Source organism: Hetaerina americana, unplaced genomic scaffold, assembly GCF_022747635.1.
Source record: "Hetaerina americana unplaced genomic scaffold, ioHetAmer1.1.p SCAF_6, whole genome shotgun sequence".
Taxonomy (NCBI): domain Eukaryota; kingdom Metazoa; phylum Arthropoda; class Insecta; order Odonata; family Calopterygidae; genus Hetaerina; species Hetaerina americana.
Window position 1 is genome coordinate 36,980,979 of NW_027287205.1, and position 20,647 is coordinate 37,001,625.

Sequence of the window (20,647 nt, forward strand, 5' to 3'; positions counted from 1 at the left end):
GAGACATCCTTGGGCAAAAACGGCAGCTGGATGGCCATGGAAATTATGGCCATCCAGTTGCCATTATAACAGAACATGGATTGAGCGGGGCTAAAGGTAAAGCAGAGAGAAACACAAGCACACATGAGAAGGTAAAAGAAAACGGGAAAACGGAAGAACGAATGGGATAACACGCAATGAAGGGGTTTCTTATTACACCCACCTCATCCAACTGTTCTCATTCAATCATTCAGCCGGCGTTAAGACTAATTACGAGGTTAACTCTGTTATTAGCCGTGGCGTCAAAGCCACCCACCCTCAGCCGTGCCTCTCCCTTAACTAATGGATCTCTTTCCTTATTTTCCGATCCACGGTGATCTACTGTCCTTCATCCCCCTCCACCCACCCAATGCCAAGGGAAGTCCGTCAATCCTCGATCACCCATACTCCCTGCCTACCGCCCCTGAAAAGGATAACGCGGTTCAGGGTCTTTTCCCCTCGCCAAAATTCCCTCCATGACGTCGGCCACCACTCGGTGGAACCCCACATGCCCCTAGGAGAGACTGGAAGCACTAACATCCCCCAATCGGCATCCTCGCAACTTTCTCTCCGCAAACAAAGCATTAATTAGATGATTGCATGAAATCTCGTGACTACGTCTGGCCATCTTTCCGTTTTATTAAAAGAATTTACAAGAAATTTACTCCTACATAACCGAAAATCATACGTAAATATTTAAAAAGTTGATGTAGAAATTTTGATTCAGTTGAGTTGCATTAGCAACATAGTACTCGTAAATGCACAACCGTACATCCCACACTGCAATAAAACCTTCCTCTATCCGCATTCTTCAATTCCAACTTCCACCTCCACTCATTCCCCCCAAATCCACATTCTTTCCCTTCCCTTCCCTTGGGTTAATTCTCTCCTCTTATCTTGTCCTCTCGACGCTCAATCGCCGATCAACATTCTCTACGTCCCTCATTCCCGCCTCCTTTGGATTTCTCCCAATCATTCTCTCTCTTTTCCTGCCAAGCTGTAACTTCCTCGTTTGTTTTTCTCGCCGTCCATTTTAATGTTTCCTTCCTTCTCCACCCCCATATTTCACAATTCTCCAGTGTACTCCCATTTTCCCTATATTACCAGGTTTCCACGCCGTTAAAAATCTAAGCTTCGTATCACAGTTTTCGCTTACCTTTTCCTAACACCCTTACTCAACGTCCCTGGCTTCAATTAACTCTTTATGTAACACATGCAATTCTTCTTCTAACGTCCCTACCACTTGCACCATCTTGGTTCAAAAAGCTTTTTTAGACATGAAAACTGCTTCACCTCATATGCCCTCCTGCCTAATTTACCGAACACCTTATTACTTCTGTTTTGTTTACGTTTATTCTCATCTCACACCTCCCCGTTGACTATAGCCTTAACATACCAGAAGGGCTACACCCAGACTGGAGTGATCTGATGACCCCTGGGATTGCACTGACGGGAGTAATGATCAAGTCTCCTGGAAGGGACACCCATAGTTCGAAAGGCAGAAGACAGACAAATGGTGGACTCTGCAGTGTCTTTTCCTCTGTGAGAGGTCAGCAAAGGCACTTGATGTCGACCATTTAGAGGGCATATGATTTTAATGGGCTATGAGCTTAAAAGTAGCCCTACCAATTCGGGTGGCGCTACCATTTAAGTGGTGATGTCACATTTAAAAATAATACCGATGATGACACCGGGAAATTACCGACATTACAAGTATAACGTATACCCCGAAAAAACATTGATGGACACCCTTTACATTAGACTAATGTAAATATGAATATTATTATTTTACGTAGTACGCGGAAGGAACTCGCCAGAAGCGGGGAAGGGAAGGGGGGCGATTCAGGTCCATCAACCATCGGTCCCATGTCGGAGCGAACATGATGACGGGGGTGGGAGGCGTGGGTCGGAGAGCGGTCACTCCATCCTCCACTTCCCTAGTCCGGGAGGTATGTATATTTCGAGGGAGGACGCTTAATTGAGGGTAGTGCTCCCTTAAAACTAAAAGACGCCCCTCTTAACTCCCCCAACATGCACTATATAAAATCTACCCCCGTCCCCGCTCAACTAATACCCTCCCAAGGATACAATCTCCCTCCATCGGGAGGGCTTGGGACGCAAGACTATTCAAGAGGGAAGAGAGCAGGGACGAGAGTGAAAAAAATATGCGCTTTCGTCAACCCAAGCGACGCCCGCTCTCGCCGCTGCCGACTCAGGAGGGGCAGTCGTGGACGGTGGACATTCAGAGGGGTGGGTGGGGCGGAGGTAGGGCGCGTGACTAGTTTGCGTTCCATCACGACGCTCGCTCTTTCCTCTCCTGCCAGTGTCGGAAGAATGGGCGGCAGTGGTGTCGGGGAGGGGAGCGGGGAGAGGGGAAAAACGGGCGAAAGTGTGATTGCGCGAAGCACTCTGCAAGTCCTTGGGGAAAGAGGGCATCCGAACACACATCAACCGCAGCTGGACAATGCGGTGCGGCCCCTGGCATCTTGTCCGGTATGAAATGAATAATCGATTATTCTCTTGCTTTAAATGTAACTGGAGCGAGTTCCTGTAGAAAAAATTGACGGGAGGAAAAGTAATCGAAACACTTTGCCCCTTTAAAAAGAGTGTGACAGAGAATTTTTGAAATAAACATTGAGGTAGGCTGTAGAATTGTAACTATGGCAGGAGTTCGTAGACTAGAGCAGTCGGAACATTTTACTTAGTTTCGAAGTGTTCAGGACCAAAATGGTCAAAGTAATACGGACGTAAGGAGAAGAATTGCGTTAGGCAAAGAAGCTTTCACAGGGAGCAGGGAATTGATAACAGGAACGTATAGTGAAGAGGTTAAGAAACGGCTCGTCAAAACATCAATATGATGCGTGATTTTGTATGGCGCGGAAACATGATCAATGAAGCAATTTGAAAGGCTTAGAATGGTGGCTTTTTAAGCGTGGGCGTGGAGTAGGATTGAAGACGTAAAATGGACAGAAATGAAAGCAAACGATTAAGTACTGGGCACGGTGGCGGAGGAGATAGTTGGGAGACATCCAGAGGAGGCAGGAAAGATGTATTCACATGTGATTGATCGGGAATGGAATGCTGAAGACTTTGATAGAGGGGAAAACGCGAAAAGGAGCAAGACTAGAATAGGCATGTTGGATGGAATGAAGGAACGTTATAGGGATGTAGAATAAAAGAGAGATCTACTGTGGTGTCCGATTTCAGGATGTGTTTTTGGCTGGGAGAGGAAATTAAATGTATTGATGTAAAAATGTTTGTGCTATCCATCCAAAACCAATTGCGATAATATGAGTACAATTATCCTGCAATGTGAAGTAATGAAGACCTAAAATAAACAAAGGCGGTAGTTTAAGCGCCAGATTGCTACATTCAATAGATCAAACGCAATAGTGTTCTAGGGACGCTCCAGGAACTACTTTCAATCGGTCAACTATCTACGAGGATTGGGAAAGGGAGGGGAAAATTAATGGAGTAGTTGACAGCGAGGAATGAGAAGAATTTGATTTTTCAAAGGAGAAATTCGAAGCAGATGTAAAAATAGCATTTGGCAGTTTAAATTCAGGTCCAATTAAATAGTGCGTAAATGCAATAGTAAAAGAATAGCGGACGATCAATCGGATATAAATCCACTCCAATGGAGAACATTCGAATCAAACAGCACATTAGCGAGATAGTGAAAAAATACATCGAAATAATGATAGAAAAGGAAACCTTGACCCATGTCTTACGGGATTTTTTTCCGCGAGCAAACTAATAATTACGATACTTTTCACCATCAAATTTACAGGGATCCTTTTTGGAAATGACGCAGAGCTCTGCAAAACCGATTGCCAGACCCGATCCCAGCCTCAAACAACGCACTATGCCATACAAATTGAAGGGGAATGATCGGTGAACGACAAGCCGAAAAGAAAAGGGGATCGCGTGGGGATTGTTATTTACCCTTCCCGACCGAACCTCATCCATCCGTTCCAATGGCAACACATGGCAAACACAAAAACCCCCCCCACTGGCATACTCATCAGACAAGCAAATCAAAAACCGATGGCGTACTATGAATAAAAGAGAAACGGCAACGGGCAGAGACGGTGGAAAAAATGAATCTGAGAACAGAAGGCGAAAGGGAGGGATGGGAAGGACTTCTCACTTCTTAAATACAATCCCGATGAATCTTTTAGAAGGTTTAATGCTAATTATCTAAAAATCTTAAAGGGTAAACATTTAACATCAATCCCATCCATTCAGTTTGACATCAGATATCCATTTAAATTGCTGGAATTTACACTGTAACCTCGACGAACATGTAGACATACTGGCATGAGAGAGCTACATTACTATTACGGAGGCTCGATACTATGAATGCTGAGAAATAATAGCCCAATGTTTACATTTCATTCACAATATTCATACTACATTTCACATGATTTTTAAATTTGAGGGTGATTTTAGCTGAGACTATTATCACTATTAGTAGCCTACCGTTTTATATGGACACAGACTAAACAACGATACATTACTTAGCTTTGTCTAATAGCATAAATGAAGACACCCCACATCAATCATACAATATTAATCTGTTCTTCAATTCCGTATACTTTATCCCTCATTTCAATCCATCCAAATTGATTGTCCTGCTCCTTTCCCTTTATCATTTGCAAGTCCTCAGTTCAGGGTTTTTAACATTCAATAGCAAATAAAAATGCTCAGAGTGAACCTTTCCTACCTCCTTTGTATTTCCCCAAACAATCCTCTACCCCCTCCTTCACTATGCCTAGTAACTCCTTGCATAGGATTCCTATCCATTATTTTTACCATTACGATCCTTTAGCATACCCACTTCTCAAAAGTCTCCAATCGACGACTATCATCTTGGTACTTACGACAAAATTACAACATCTCAGGTCGACTTCTGTAATCGATTTGAAATATATTTATAGTTTAAATGCTTGAGTATTAGCGCGAGTTTCCTTCAATAGAGTTCGAGCAAACCAACGCAGATGCCGTCAGGTTTTTATACTTACGTCAAGGTCTCTCTTATAAGGAATGAGATGCCTTGGTTTCAGTTCTCAGTCAACCATTTTCTCTGCTTCATTTGCGCAGCCGACAGGGTGAGGAGAAATAAGTCACAGGGTAATGATTATTTACGCTAATATATTAACTTAAAATTGCCTGTCTAATAAAATTTGTTAAATTTTTATCTTTACATATTTTTAAATAATTAGCATCAAACCATTTACAAGATTCAGTCCTACCCGTCTAACATGCAAAGCAATTAAGGAAAAGAAATTGTGTAGAGAATTTACCATGAATACAATGACAACAGGACCCCTGACGCAATGGATTAATTATTTCCTGAAGTACTTGCGATGGTTATCAATAATAAATGTTATTTTATGCCACCCAAAGTACAATCATGATTAGCATATGCACGCAACAAGCTGGCGAGGTACCTTCTCCATAAGCACTAAAATAAATGGTTTTAAAAATATTGCAGAACGATCGTCCAGCATGATAGTTACAATGTTTTCTAAACAAAAAATGTATGACTGAGGATATCGGTAGAATTCTGCCACGCAAAAAACTGAAACGAACCCAATTTTTGCCGAAATTTATGGAAATATGAAAATCGACAAGAGGTCATCTCCATATACACACATCTTCCATTGTGATTTTACAACTTGGTTATAAATCATTAAGTACTGGAATTCGAAAATATCGATAAGAGAAAGAAAACGAAAGACTTGTACTCACTTGTTTGTGCATTTCTACGTTGAGGCCATATGACATCTCGTAATACTGGAAAAAAAGAAACAAAACAATCAAAGAAAACGCAAGAAAAAATACAAATTATATTGCATTTCCACAAATTCATAAATGTATCAACTTGAACTCATCGAGTTGGTGCAATGTGGGAAATAACCATTGGGGAATCAATTCGCTCTTTAAAAAACAAGACTATTATTGCGGTATAGAAGATGAGTGTTTTACTAAATAGTCATACTCTAAGTAAATAGTGAGTATTAAATCGCTTATATTTCTGCTTTATAGCTGGAAATTTTGGCATACTGAGAATTTTTATAGAGGGTTAAGAGAAAATTGGCAACAATTAGGGAACAGAAAAATATGAAACCATAGTTTAGTGATAACGTTCATTCGTGATCTGTAAGGTGATGTGACAACCTTACGATACGACTTCACACATACAAGCAAGCTTGGCAAAAATCCACCTTAGTAGCTCACCAAGGGTTATATAATGTTTTTTAGCATAATATCACGAGCAGATTTATTTTGAAATTAGATTAATTGCTCAAAATCTGCAAAGTTATTCCAAAAAAATTCAAATCTAGCTGTTTTAGTACATCTATACCAGTCCCACGTCCTTGCCGGGTATTACGGAGATGCAAATATTTAGAAAATTAAAAAAAAATTCTTTGTTTTACTAAGAAGAAACTACGAGGGTCATCCGGAAAGTAGTACCCGTTCGTGAAATAAAGACACAAAAGTAAATATTAACAAACATAAAAAATTTTATTTGAAAGAGGATACTTTAAACTACTTCTCAACATAATCTCCAAGCAAATTAAGGCATTTGTCATAACGTGTGACAAGTTTCTGTATTCCTGCTGCATAGTCCTTCGCCGCCAGCTCATTGAGATACGCGAGGGACCCATCTTGCACAAATTTTTGCATAATGCAGATGGTGTTTAACAATTTCATGAACAATTGTTCGAGAAACATTGGGAAAATGCTCACAGATGTCATCAATTGTGACGCGCCGATCGTTCCTCACGAATTCGTCAACTGAGCTCACCAGTTGGTCTGTAATGACAGACGGTCTCCCCGAACGCTCATCGTCGTGTGTGTTCCCCCTCCCCATGTTGAAGTTGCGACACCACCGCCGAACAGACGCCTCGTCCATTACATTGTCTCCATACACCTCCTTTAATTGGCGATGAATATCACATGGGCGAACGTTTCTTGCATTGAGGAATTTAATCACTGCCCTCACTTCACAACTGGCGGCGTTCTCAATTTTTTTAAACATTGTAAACAATCACAGAAACAACACAGGCAATGCTAGCGTCACGCAACTTGGCTCAGAGAAGGCAGACAAGCCACTGAAGCTATCTGACCTCGTCCAGCGGCTACTCGCGTCGTCAGCACTTCATGCAGCACGAACGGGTACTACTTTCCGGATGACCCTCGTATTTGCCTATTTGCTAGAGGTCATCTCTACCCCGCTTTATCCGTTTATCTATATATATATATAAATATCTATATATAAAATATAAATAAATATATATATATAAATATCTATATATATATATACACACACACACACACACATATATATTTGTGCGCGTGTAAGTGTAGGCTAGGTAAGCGAAATGATTAAAATATCCATGCATAATAATGTATTACACTTTATTAGACAAATATGTCTAATATCCACGCTGAATAATGTGATATAGTTCCCTAATGCACCAGTAAAAAATTCAAAATATCGTAACAACTGTAGACCCAAGCAAATAGCGATAAGTTTTATTAAATCCTTATTTCAAATAACGAATCGTGATTTTACTATAAAATTTTGATTCGTCCCGTTTTCATTGGTATTTCTCAAAACATTTCTCCAAAATCAAATGGGGAATACTTTTGATGCGAATATGACTCTAACCGTGATACGTACCTAAAATTAGATTAGAGTCGTCTTGGACAGACAAGTGCATTTTTACGTTACCGTAGAGAATATAAATTATGCTGAACATTGATAATATATGAATGTAATTTCTCACTATTCTGTTTTTCCAGGTATTCTTCGATCGATCGGCAGTTGAGCTGTAAGACAGCAGCTTGATTCAAAGAAATATATTTCGACAACGATGATTCCTCCATACGTCGTCACAATGCACTTCTCGATATTAAGATTTTCACTCGATATATCGTTCATTTCTCATGCAAGATTTCCATTGAACTACTATCGTTCATACTACCACCACTATCCCGCCAAAAACTCTCTTTAAAAAAATCAATGAAATAATTTTGACTGATATTACCGTGGGTAATCGTATGGAATTGGGAAGCAAGAGCTAGCTATCACATCCAATGCTTTCATCAGCCGATTCCCAAAATTAAACATAGCACCACCCAATTTGAATAGAAGCACCAAAGTCAAGAGAGCCTGAGTATTTCGAAGGTGATTATTATTTTACTAATAAAAATCTACCAACTTAGCGCTCGTAAATAATGTGACATAAAACCTAGGAAATTTAAAAACTTCTTCTTTAGCCCTGTATAATGTCTACCTACCTTAATTTCATTCGAAAATGCACTTTCTTTCCATCCTTCTACCACGATTTATAAGCAAAATCTCCTCTTTACCATCTTCAGCATTCCATGTCCTCTCAGTATTTCCTGCATTTACTTGTTCTGCTTTGTTCGAATTAGCCCCAACAGGCTTCTCACCAGGCCAAGAACTTCGGCATTAGTTTTTCTTTCCGTCCACCTCACATTATCTATTCTCCTCCTCACCCATATCCATAAGTCTTTAAATTTACGTTTATCCTCTTGCCTCAGCGACCAAGTTTCCGAGCCTTAAAAAACTCCCGTCTCTTTATAAATGATCTTTTACCTAAAACAATTCTTCTTTTAAAATATCCTCAACAACTTTGGCGATTTTTATCCAAAACACTAGCCATAATAGTTTAACTATTTAGACCCTCAGAGATATTCCACATTTTTAAAAAAAATCACCGAATGAAACCAAAGATTCCCACATAAAAAACATAATCTTTTTGAAAAACATTACTTAGTCTAACGGGCAACTCTAATGCAGTAAAAATAGTGCAAAGGCAGATATTGTCTATCAAGGTTATAGTAAATACTTCGGCGCACGTTAAAACCGACAATGAATGTTTTCTCCACCCCCAAGTAAGGAAGCAAATAAACTTTAAAATGCTAAAATGTACAAGGAAATGAAAAGAAGCTTTAAAAACGATGATTGACACTCACCATGACATAATGGCGCTGCATTTCAGTCTTTTCGCTTGCAAGTTTCTCGCATTCCATTTTTAACCTGTAAGAAAAAGAAATAAAGATGAATTACACATACACATTAGAAAACATGTCTCTCCATGACAGGAGCAAAATATCATAAGCATCACTATGAAAACCATCGTTATTTAAAACAATAAAATTGAATGGGAAATGCATCCTATCGAAATTACTCAGACTAATAAGCTAACAAGAGATGTTTTCCAAAAGTAACGGGAATTTTTAATTTCACGAAGCGCACGGCTAAATTCTTGCCACAGGGAGTTCCTGTCACAAGGTCAAACGATCAATAAATAGTGCTACTAACAACTGAAACGCCGTTTAGCTTAAGAAATACGAAAAAAACGCACGTATTTGTTGCGAAACAATTCATGGCTTTTGCACCATGACGATAATGCACATTCTCACATTTGTTCGTGAATTTTTGGCCAAAAACATCAGTGTATTGATCTTCCAGCCTTCATATCGCCAAACATAGCCCCTTGTGACTTTTTCTGTTCCCAAAAATAAGAGACCCTTATAAAGGGCTAACCTTTTACTAACATAGAGAGGTTTGAAAAATAAAAAATGGCATCTTGTATAATATATAATGGGAACTACTTTGAAGGGGATAACATTGATATGGAAGAATAAATATAATTCTTTCCAAATAGCTCTAATTCCCGTTATTTATGAAACACACCTAGTATTTCGTGACGATTTCTGTTTACTATAGTGCTGAATGGAATTTCCAAATGGTTATCTGGATAATATCAAAATTACTTGTCCACAAAAACATAAATAAACCAGCCGCTTATTCATCATGGTCTAATATACACTGTGCGAGTGAATCTCAGCATTACGTCAACTATATAAAACGTATTATGAGTGTCATATTTGGCTCCATCCATCCCCAGATGATTTCACAATTAAAAAACCATTCGAGGAGGCCGCCATTCTTGTATTCGAGCGCGTTATCGGTGGTAAATTGTTGACATTTGTGTTCACATTATCGGGTGATTCTGCTAATGCTACCGTTGAACCATTCAACGCATTTTTCTTTAAATATTCATAAGATGTCTCTTACTTTGGAAAAGCATTCTATGGCTGTATTAGCTAAAAGCGTCGAGCAAAACCGTTTTTACTTGAGAACGCAAATATAAATTCAAAAGGAAATATACTCGCACAGGTTATACTTAGCAATAGTGTACTTTAAGCGGTGGACAAACCATAAGATAAGATACTGGGGGCAGATGAAATCATTTCTTTGACATCAAAAATGCCGAAGAATCCATCACACACCACCCACGAAATATTTGAAGAGGCGTATCTTATCTTTACTAAGGATGCTGCTGCTCGCGGTGGTTCCCCATTTAGAGATAGTAGTTCTCTTGGGAGCAAATTTAAGACATATGGCTTCGATCTTCGAGCCACCATTATTACTTGGGGAAAACTGAAACCTGGAAGTAGGGAGGCAGCTATTCCATTAACATATATTCTATATCTCTTGCCCCACCATTCCTCATACTAAGAGGCAGGAACCGATTTAAAAAATGTAATTCAAATACATTAAATATTAGTTGAATAAAACCTCAGATCATCATTAGCAATCAATTAGTTGTATCTTGATCTATGCGGCAAAAAATACATCTCACGCAACTGATGCATAAGCAGAAGTTTTATAAACGGCACTTTTCTTCCAAATATTCCACTTTTCATGTACCACAAATGGAGTCCTACACTCTCATGAGTGCATTTATGCCTCTATCGTGCAACCGTTTAAAATGCCCTTAAATTTTATTAATAAACTCACACACGCTCTCGCAAAAGCCGCAATGTTCCCTTTGCAAATGCCGGCAGGGCGGAAATAAAACGGCGGTGGTTAGTCTGCGGTTCGAGGGAAGTCAAAATGGAAAGTCGATTGGTAATTTCGAGCGAAACAATTTATTCACGGCCGGCACGAGCAAATATAGTCAACTATTTTTTTTCATTATTCCGGTCACAGTAGGAATAAATGGAACGAAAAATATATAGACTAAATATTCCGGAAGTGTAATCACAACTAATTCATTGACCACAATTAATCTATCTTTTTTACAGTACCAAAGAACTAAAAATGAGTCATATTTGCAAATGTTTATTGTGGCGGAATTTGATGATAGTTTAAACCTTTAACCATCAGCTGTAAAAATTTATTAAATGGACGATTCATATCTACACCAATTCCTCGAAGAATGGCGACAAATATTCGATCGCTTTATCTATTTCAGAAAACTACTTAGGTTTCAAAAGAATAAGATACATAGGATGATCGAATAAGAAGTATGGTTGACAGCTACACGCGGAACGTGTCGACGACTGGCTACCCTACAAGTTAACATATTTTAAGTCAGTTAACACTATCTCTAGATGTAATGAAAGAAGAGTAAAACAGTGGCGTTACTTCGGTCGCATTCGGAATACGCGGCAACTTTTGTGGAATTGGGAGAAAATATTGATTAAGGTATTAGAGAAATTTCAGGGAAGGAAAATCAACTACATTAAGTATTAGAGTAAGCTTAGAGGCGGAGTAGTAAAATAATGGAAGACCCTTGATTCATTAAGAGAGCAGGCAAAACAGAAAAATAGAGTTTGTCGAATAGAAATACGATTGAAATTGATGGAATAATTGTGATCCCATAGTATAATTGGTGGATTATAAACCACGGTGATAATAAGGAATATAGATACTACCATTGACAGATTCAGGCATTCTTTCTTCCCCCGCACGATAAATAATCATTACAATATTGAAATTAACCACTGTTACTTTCTTAATTTAAGAAGCACATTTTAAAACTAAACTAGATGCCATCCATTATTAGATTATTCAGCTACATGCATGGAAGTGTGTAAGAGTATGTGTGTTCGAGTATGTGACACAAATGAATATTAAAGCATAAAAGACAGTTGCTTTAACTATATTTGGTGATTATTTGACACTTAAACTGGGCAGTTTGCGGGGCATTAGGTACATATTACTATTAGCATTTTACCGGTAAAAGCAGGTATGGAATGGATGCATCATATTCACTGCAGCAGCGATTATTTACTAGCCTCTCCAAACAAAATACAACCCAACATCCAACACTACAATAAGAACCTCTTCATCTCTGTGTACTTCCTTCCTCCCTTCATTCCGTCTAACGCCCCTATCCTAGTCCTCCGTTTTTCTCGCTTGCCTAACATTCTCCCTCTATCACAGTCTTCAGTATCCCATTGCCAAAGATATAAAGAATTTGATTTCATTTAGGCTCGTAGATGGGGATGTACTTCGCCTGCGCGTAGCTTCAAAAGATTACTTTCTAACCAACACGTTACAAGAATTCTTTGGCTTGGAGGTGAAAAAAATAAGACCTGAAAATAGTTATGACCAAAGAGTAGGTTGGAAATTGAAATAATCCCTACCCGTTTTCTTAAACGGCCGTGGTGACAATTCCGTTTCGGGAAGATATGAGCACGGTATCCGGAAAAATCTCTTATCAATTCACGTAAGATATACCTCCTCTACGCAAAGGGTAATTTAAAATGGTGTTTGTACTCAATGATACTGAGCCATCAAAACTAGTCGTACCAAATAAAACCACAGTGGAATTTTCAAGTGTGTTTCTCTTATTATGTTAGTCTGTGCGTTTTATTTGGAACATTTTTTCGAAGAGATACCAACTTCTTTCAACCATAATTCCTCCTCTATTAAGTCGCTAGATCCCTAACCTTATAAATCTGCAACTTCTTACATAGGAAACTGAATCTACATCAACTACGCATACTATTTTATTCCCTAGACCCCAAGAGCCGTTATTTATTGGAATAACTGAAAAAATGTAACCCATACGGTTAAAAAACTGTGGAAAAAAACAAGAGAAAAATTCCACTTCCATTAGTACTGAACTTTGAAGACAAATGGATCCTTAATTACAGTAATATTACTGTTCAGGAATTTCATTAGACGGTAAGGCCTGCGATACGAATTGGCGACAGCATAGCCCAATCGCAATATAAGAAATATAACAATGCAGTACTTAGTTTCCATTCCAGTGATGAATAAACCCATTCGTGACATCTCCTATTTTATATCGGCCACCCGAGATAAAATATTTACTTCAACAAAAATATTTCCCCCAAAATGTATACGGCAGAGATATAACAGTGGAGATAATCTAGTATTAAAAAACCGTCCGGTAAAATTGAAAAAAAAGTATAGCTTACGAACATACTGCTGAAATAATGTGAATGCAAGCGTTAATATTCTTTCACTGTCATAAAAGTTACCACATCTTTTTCACGACGCTGCGTACTGACACCAATTGACTTTTATGTTATTTTCATCACTAATATATTCAAACACAAAGAGGAAAACTCCGGTTCAAACTTATTCAGTGAATTTGCCTCGGGTATGTTTCAACGTCGGAATAATGTATGCAGGATATCAACTTTCCCACGAATAACTGCTTGCACATCTCAGCGGATTCAGAAATAAAACACCAACCTCCTATTAACGCTTCAAATAAATTCGCACTATTTTTATTGCAAGCTCTGTGAAGCGGTGGAATGAATTCATGTAAAGGAAATAAAAACACCTTGCAATTTTCCACACTTATTGATTGAAATATTTTACCGGATTTAACATCACATTATTACCAAAAACTAAAATTGCACTTCTGCTAACGAAGTTAAAACGAATACTGTAGAGTATTTCAATAAATTAATGGGGAAAATTACCAAGTTTTTTCAATTGAAATATCGCATTAACTCCTGGCCTCTTAAATTTACAGAATAAAATATACCCTAAAGCAAAAAAACGCCTGTATCAAAATATAAATCTTTAAATCACAGTCAATAGCCCCAGCAAAGGACAAGACCTCTTCGTGGTAGTACATTCTAAACTAGGCCAGACTAGGTAGTACTATTTGTTGCTAGTACGCAAATATGAAAAACCCGCTTAAAGTATTGCTCAAGTATTCTAAAGTCAACTTACACAAATACCCTACATAATTCAGGTTGGCCATAAAGGACGTAAACATTTGCAATTGATAAAGGAGGATCAAATTTTAGATTAATTACACAAATATGTGCAGTTGTTTCCTAAAAACGAGCAATTCATCAGCTTTTCACAAACTGAGTTTAAAAAACCCCTCTTTCCTCAAAGAGGTCGACTCGAACACCTTTCCACAAAACCCAGCAAAAGATTCATAATGAAAGAGACGATCTCAGGCAAAATATAATGGAAATGATTCACATTTGTGCCTACAAAATCAAAAGAAGAATGGAATGCGACCATCTCACAAATTGTGCGACTCTGGATGTTACATCATTCTACCACCACAGCACTCTACTAAGGAAGTTGGCTTGACAGGTTAAGGTGAACCCAATGACTATGCGGCGTGAGGCATTTACTTTTCAGGGTAGGAGGGTCAGTTCCTTTCCCTGTGCCGTCTATGGTTTCCCAGAGGCGTTAAAGATATTCGAACCCAAGCTCCCCATTCAGCCAGCACAGCATTCAATGCACTGGCTAAAATTTACCCTCACTATATTAATACTGTAGAAATTAAAATGCTATTTCTACACTCTAATAATGTAAATATATAATTTGAATTACTTTTACTTGAAAAACTAAAGGAGACCTGCTCTAACATAAATTGCTATTAGAGAAAGATACCATGTCGTAATGATGAAAAATGTACTCTTGATTACCTAAGTCTGAATGCAGTTTGAGCTATGTTGAACAAAAGTGCAAGACAAGTTAGTGGGGGGGACAAGGAGAAGTAAATTTAGCGTTCAACACGGCGGTACTTGGGGTCATACCATTCCTTCCTTCACAGGTTACGCTCCATAATCCCACACCGGTTAGTCAGTGACAAAAATTATTACTATTCCCTACATCGACACACGTGTTCTCCGGGCCAAGGTGATAAGCTTATCAAAATGTGGGATATTCATCAGCACAAGGCTAAGCCTCCCAGCAGGGCAAGGAAAAATGTTCAAAGAGTTGAAAGAAAATATGCTCCAACCACTGCCATGGTGTGCTCCTACGGGGCCGGCCCCCGGTAATTGGCAATGTCGTTGTGTAGAAAAGATTTTATCGAAGCGATCCCACAAGTTACCTGTCTCTCGGCCCGTATGATTTTATTATGTTATAAGACTCCTCAAGGTAATATTGGCAAAACATTAGAAATAATTGGACAGATCATGGAACTTGACAGGCGGTGTAATTTCTTTAGACAAAAGTGTAGAAAATTCGTTTGACGTTAAAAAGCCCATACTACTTAGGACAGACATAGGAGAGACACTGTTTTGGCAAAAGAAGCGTTTATTGCAATTAGAAAATTGATGACAAGACGACTAAGAAAAGATAAGAAGAAAATATGGACAAATAATTTCATATGAATCGATTTATGAATGAGAAATTTGGTCATTTAAGGCCAGACGATGGGCGTAGATTGGCGGCTTTTGAGATGCATGCGTGGAGATGAATGGCGAAAATATGTTGAACAGAGAGTAAGACGAATGGTGAAGTTTCAAATGGTTAACTTAAGAGATGAAGTTACTCGGGGAATGCCGAATAAGGCAGAAGAAGAGGGTGGAGGAAATATTGAAATGTAGTATGGTATTGGAATGTCATGATGGAAGGAAAAACGCTGAGTAAGCGGAATAGATGAAGGAAGATAGCCCGAGGTAAGGTAGAAGTTACGAATGCAGAAATAATTTAGGCCAAAAAAATGGAAGTTATAATGATACATGAAATAGCGGACCATATGAAATCTACTTGTATTATATAGAACACTTTGTATAAAAATAAAACAGGCTACCGAAACAAAAAAAGGAATGATAGCCATGATCCAATTGTAAAAATCTCAAAATGTATTCAGTTTCTGTTTCACCGAATAGAAGGGAATTAATGAGGAAAAGGGAGACAGGATTATGAGAAGGTACTCACATACACGATAAAGGGAGAAGGAAAGAGTGGAAGAGTTATAAATCGAAAAAACAACAAAAACCATGGAACACTAAAGGTAAGGAAAAAAAACAATAAGGGACAAACACGAAGCCAAAAATATCATCCTTATCGACAACCGTTTTTTTCTCCACGCTCCCATTGCAAAAGAACGCGAAAACAGGACAGATTCCATTGGAATGGAAAAACACTCAAGTCTAAAAGTTTTCCCATTATGGATGCTTCAGCGGAGAATAATATATATGTATATATTACAGAACTGCGAATCGTTAGAATATTCCAAGAGGTGTGATACTGCAAGATTCTCGGCAGCAATGCAGTGTAAAGGAAATCTTTTAGCACTTTCATATTCAGCCCTGATTAGTAATTTTTTCCACTTCTCTATGAATCACTAGAGGTAGAAAGCTACTTTCAAGATGTACTGAACGTTGTTGACGAAAACAAATGCATACACAGGGATAGAACAAAATCTGAATTTTAAAATCCTCGACCTTTACAGGACTGTGGAAAACGATCCTTGACTTATTCAGAGCTTAAACTCCTAGCTGAAAAACTCCTTATCTATTCTAACCTTCTTCGATCCAAAACCAAATTTTCAAACCAACCAAACTATGCTTCCTTTCAACGTGTTCATCAATCTATTCTCTACCCTTTTCTTTGAGATCTTTCACATCGACTCTCTCCGCTTATTACAAGCATCACTCGTCTACATATACATAATAAGTCGCAAGAGTGTGTGGTAGGGGGTGGTTTTTACGAGGGTCATCCGGAAAGTAGTACCCGTTCGTGAAATAAAGACACAAAAGTAAATATTAACAAACATAAAAAATTTTATTTGAAAGAGGATACTTTAAACTACTTCTCAACATAATCTCCAAGCAAATTAAGGCATTTGTCATAACGTGTGACAAGTTTCTGTATTCCTGCTGCATAGTCCTTCGCCGCCAGCTCATTGAGATACAGGGTCACTCCTTCTTTAAGTTCTTCATCGCTGTCAAATCTTTTTCCTGCCAAAAAGTCTTTAAGCTTTGTAAAGAGATGAAAATCTGAAGGGGCCAAGTCCGGGCTATACGGTGGATGGCCGATCGTTCCTCACGAATTCGTCAACTGAGCTCACCAGTTGGTCTGTAATGACAGACGGTCTCTCCGAACGCTCATCGTCGTGTGTGTTCCCCCTCCCCATGTTGAAGTTGCGACACCACCGCCGAACAGACGACTCGTCCATTACATTGTCTCCATACACCTCCTTTAATTGGCGATGAATATCACATGGGCGAACGTTTCTTGCATTGAGGAATTTAATCACTGCCCTCACTTCACAACTGGCGGCGTTCTCAATTTTTTTAAACATTGTAAACAATCACAGAAACAACACAGGCAATGCTAGCGTCACGCAACTTGGGTCAGAGAAGGCAGACAAGCCACTGAAGCTATCTGACCTCGTCCAGCGGCTACTCGCGTCGTCAGCACTTCATGCGGCACGAACGGGTACTACTTTCCGGATGACCCTCGTAGTTCATACGTACATTCATTACATATATCTATTAGCTAATATACAAAAACACTCGAGCACGTACATGTACGTACACACATGCATCATGCAATAATTGGCATATTTGAATACATAATTTGATAATATTATTGAGTTTTACTATTTAAGTTAATATACTCGGGCTATTAAGTTCGATTGAGTCGTTAATGCATATCGAGCGAGAGGAGAACGAGTATCTGAATCTGAATATGTGATAGTGTCAATGTCTTTTATTTATGTTAATGGTAGAATGATACAATATATGATTTTTTGGCATAATGCATTTCTCGGCGTGGATGGTAAACTCAGGTGTCCTTTAGCATTTGTAAAGTCTTAGTCTTGCCGGCTCTCTTCGTGAATCAAAGGGCTACCAACCCAATTCCTCCAACATAGCCGTCAAACTCTTACTCTCATCTGGTAGAGATTTTTAACAAGCTTAGGAGATTTTCTCAGAACATTTGCCATTGCCAAAATTAACATTTTCTTCTATGGATCTCAAATAATTGCCACGTATGTAAGTAAGTTGGCATACTAATGTGTACTATGATTATAGGTACGCAAAACTCCTGCAGTTATTTCGACATCTGCCAGCGGAGGGGAGAAGGAAAGAGGAATGTGCTTTTTGCACGGCGGTGAAGAACCGAAGATAGAAATATTGTAGGGAAAATGACAGAAATTCTTCGCTTTACGAAATACGAAGTACATACTAGGGGTAATTTAAAGACTAAATTTGATGCGTAGAACACGTTTACGATGTGGTATACGATGATGATATCAGGTGAGATCTTGAGGCTTTGCAATTGATCAAGATCAGTTAAATCTGTTGCAAAAGAATTACAAAATATAACATGCCCTTGCCCGTTAAACACTTAATATCTTTTTGTTGCTATTTTTAACAAGCTTAGGAGATTTTCTTAGAACATTTTCCATTTCCAAAATTTACGTTTCCTCGTACAGATCTCAAATACCTGCCGCGTATGTACATAAGCTTCTCTACTTAACGCAAACGTACTTCTTCCGATTTCCTGTCCAAGTTTTCCATGCTCATCCAAAGAACCTTTCCTACATAATTCGATGTATTGCAGTGTAGGGTGTGCAAAGCTCTATGAGAATACGTTATGCAAGAGTGGCATCGACGCGCACGTGTTACCAACCGCCCCCAGAGGCGAGATCGGAGAGCGGCTGTTGCCGTCACCGGAGATGCGAGGGAGCGAGCGTGCGGGTGGAATAGATGAGGGGATAGAGTAGAGAGAGTCGAGGGTTGGGGGCGGGAGAGACCAGGCCCCGTCTTACCTTGCGCCCGCCCGTCTTGAGAAAGGCTAAGGGCCTTGACATTTCATCCTTCGGGCGAAGCCAGGCGCCACGAAAAGAAGGCCCCCGCCGCCAGCCACATTCGCGGGAGTTTATCATCCGAATGCGGAACTATTACAGAGATTGAGACGCCGGCCTGAACAGAAGTTATTATGCCTGGGTTGTCACCAGCTGAATAAATAGTGGACGCGGAGAGCACTGGAGGAAATACATTGGGCGTAGATGTAAACTAAAGACGAAGTTTTAGGGATTGTCGGAGATAATAAATGGCTTAGTGAAATTCGAACATGGAAGGAAAAGTTGGTGGACGGGATAAGAAAGATAGTGAGGTATTCAGATCGGAGAATTTTAGGTATGCGGTGCAGAAATTTATCTGATATGAGCAAGTTACCCCCTCAATAAACTTCGCTATTGACAGTTACACTGCATAAGGTTTTTAAAAAACCTCACACAAAAATATTCGCAAATTGTCGCACATTTTCATCCCCTCTTGTCATGAATATACCTCAAATGAATCCATTTCCTTGATGGCGAATGAATTACACTTATTGTCAAGGCATACTAATGTGTGCTATGAATATAAGTTCGCTAAAACCATGTTCGATACCCACAAATGGAGGGGAGAAGGAAAAAGGAATGTGCTTTTTGCACGGCGGTGAAGAACCGAAGACAGAAATATCGTTGGGAAAATTACAGAAATTCCCCGCTTTACGAAATACCGAGTTTTTACTAGGGGCCGTTCAAAACTAAATTTGATACTTAAATCGCCTACGATGATGATATCAGCAAAGAAGTCGAGACTTGGCAATTATCTAGCTATGTTAAATTAGTTGCAAAAGCATGAAAAAATATCGCATGCCCTAAAATGCAATACATTTATGGGTTTGAGCAGGATGATAGGCGTAGATTGGAGACTTTTGCGATGTGGTTGTGGAGAAGTATGTAAAAAATGGACTGAAAATAAAAAATATACAGAGGGGGAGGAGAGAGAATCGCTGGGAGAAATCCAAAGAAGGCAGGAAAGTTAGCTGCGGATTATTTCGATTGGCGATAGTATGTTGAAGACTGTGATGAAGGGGGAACATTAGGCAAGCAAGGAAGGGCTAATAATGAGATAGACGCGTTGGAGGCAATGAAGGGAGGAAGGAGGGATATGTACTTTAAGAAATGTTTACCGTATTGCTGAGTGTCAAATGGTTAAATAAATGTATCGTAGTTCAATCTTTGCCCATCCAAAACCTACCTTATACAAGGATTACTTACATAATGGAAATGGATTTGCGATCCACAAATAGCATGGATGAGAGATGACGGAACATATAATAACATTCGTAAATACTCGATTGTTAGTAATATCTGAGTTTTGCTTTAGTGAAACATTTTTTTTCACCAGACTTCGAATTGTATTAAAAAATGATTATGGGCATGAATCAGCCTTTGAAGTGCCGTAATTTAAAAAACAATATCCTGTTCGAGATAACTGATGTTTAATGCCATGATCGTATTTCAACGAGGCCATGTACAATCCCTTTGCGGTACAAAATGTAAACTGAAATCCCATAACGAGCTACCTGCAATGTTTTTCCAGGATAAAATTCTAAATTACTAAGAGATGTGGGCAATTCTTCTGCCTAGATTAAATCTCACTTATGTTTATATAATAATATCGGTAGTGTCATAACGGAAATTATGGTTTTAATAAACGCAGTTTAGTCGAAAGCGGAATGGCGACCCCAAAAAATTGATGCTTTCGTAGC

The 20,647-nt window shown here is 39.0% G+C and overlaps 1 protein-coding gene across 1 annotated transcript in view; it reads right to left on the reverse strand.

Moving 5' to 3' along the window:
* Positions 1–20,647, reverse strand: part of LOC139695307 (protein groucho-like) — a 777,395-nt gene that overhangs the window by 207,473 nt on the left and 549,275 nt on the right. Inside the window, exons 3-4 of the mRNA XM_071594012.1 lie at positions 9,034–9,097; positions 5,773–5,817 (exon numbers count right to left, since the gene is read on the reverse strand). Coding sequence (XP_071450113.1) covers positions 5,773–5,817; positions 9,034–9,097 — 109 coding nt within the window. The remainder of the gene's footprint in view (positions 1–5,772; positions 5,818–9,033; positions 9,098–20,647) is intronic.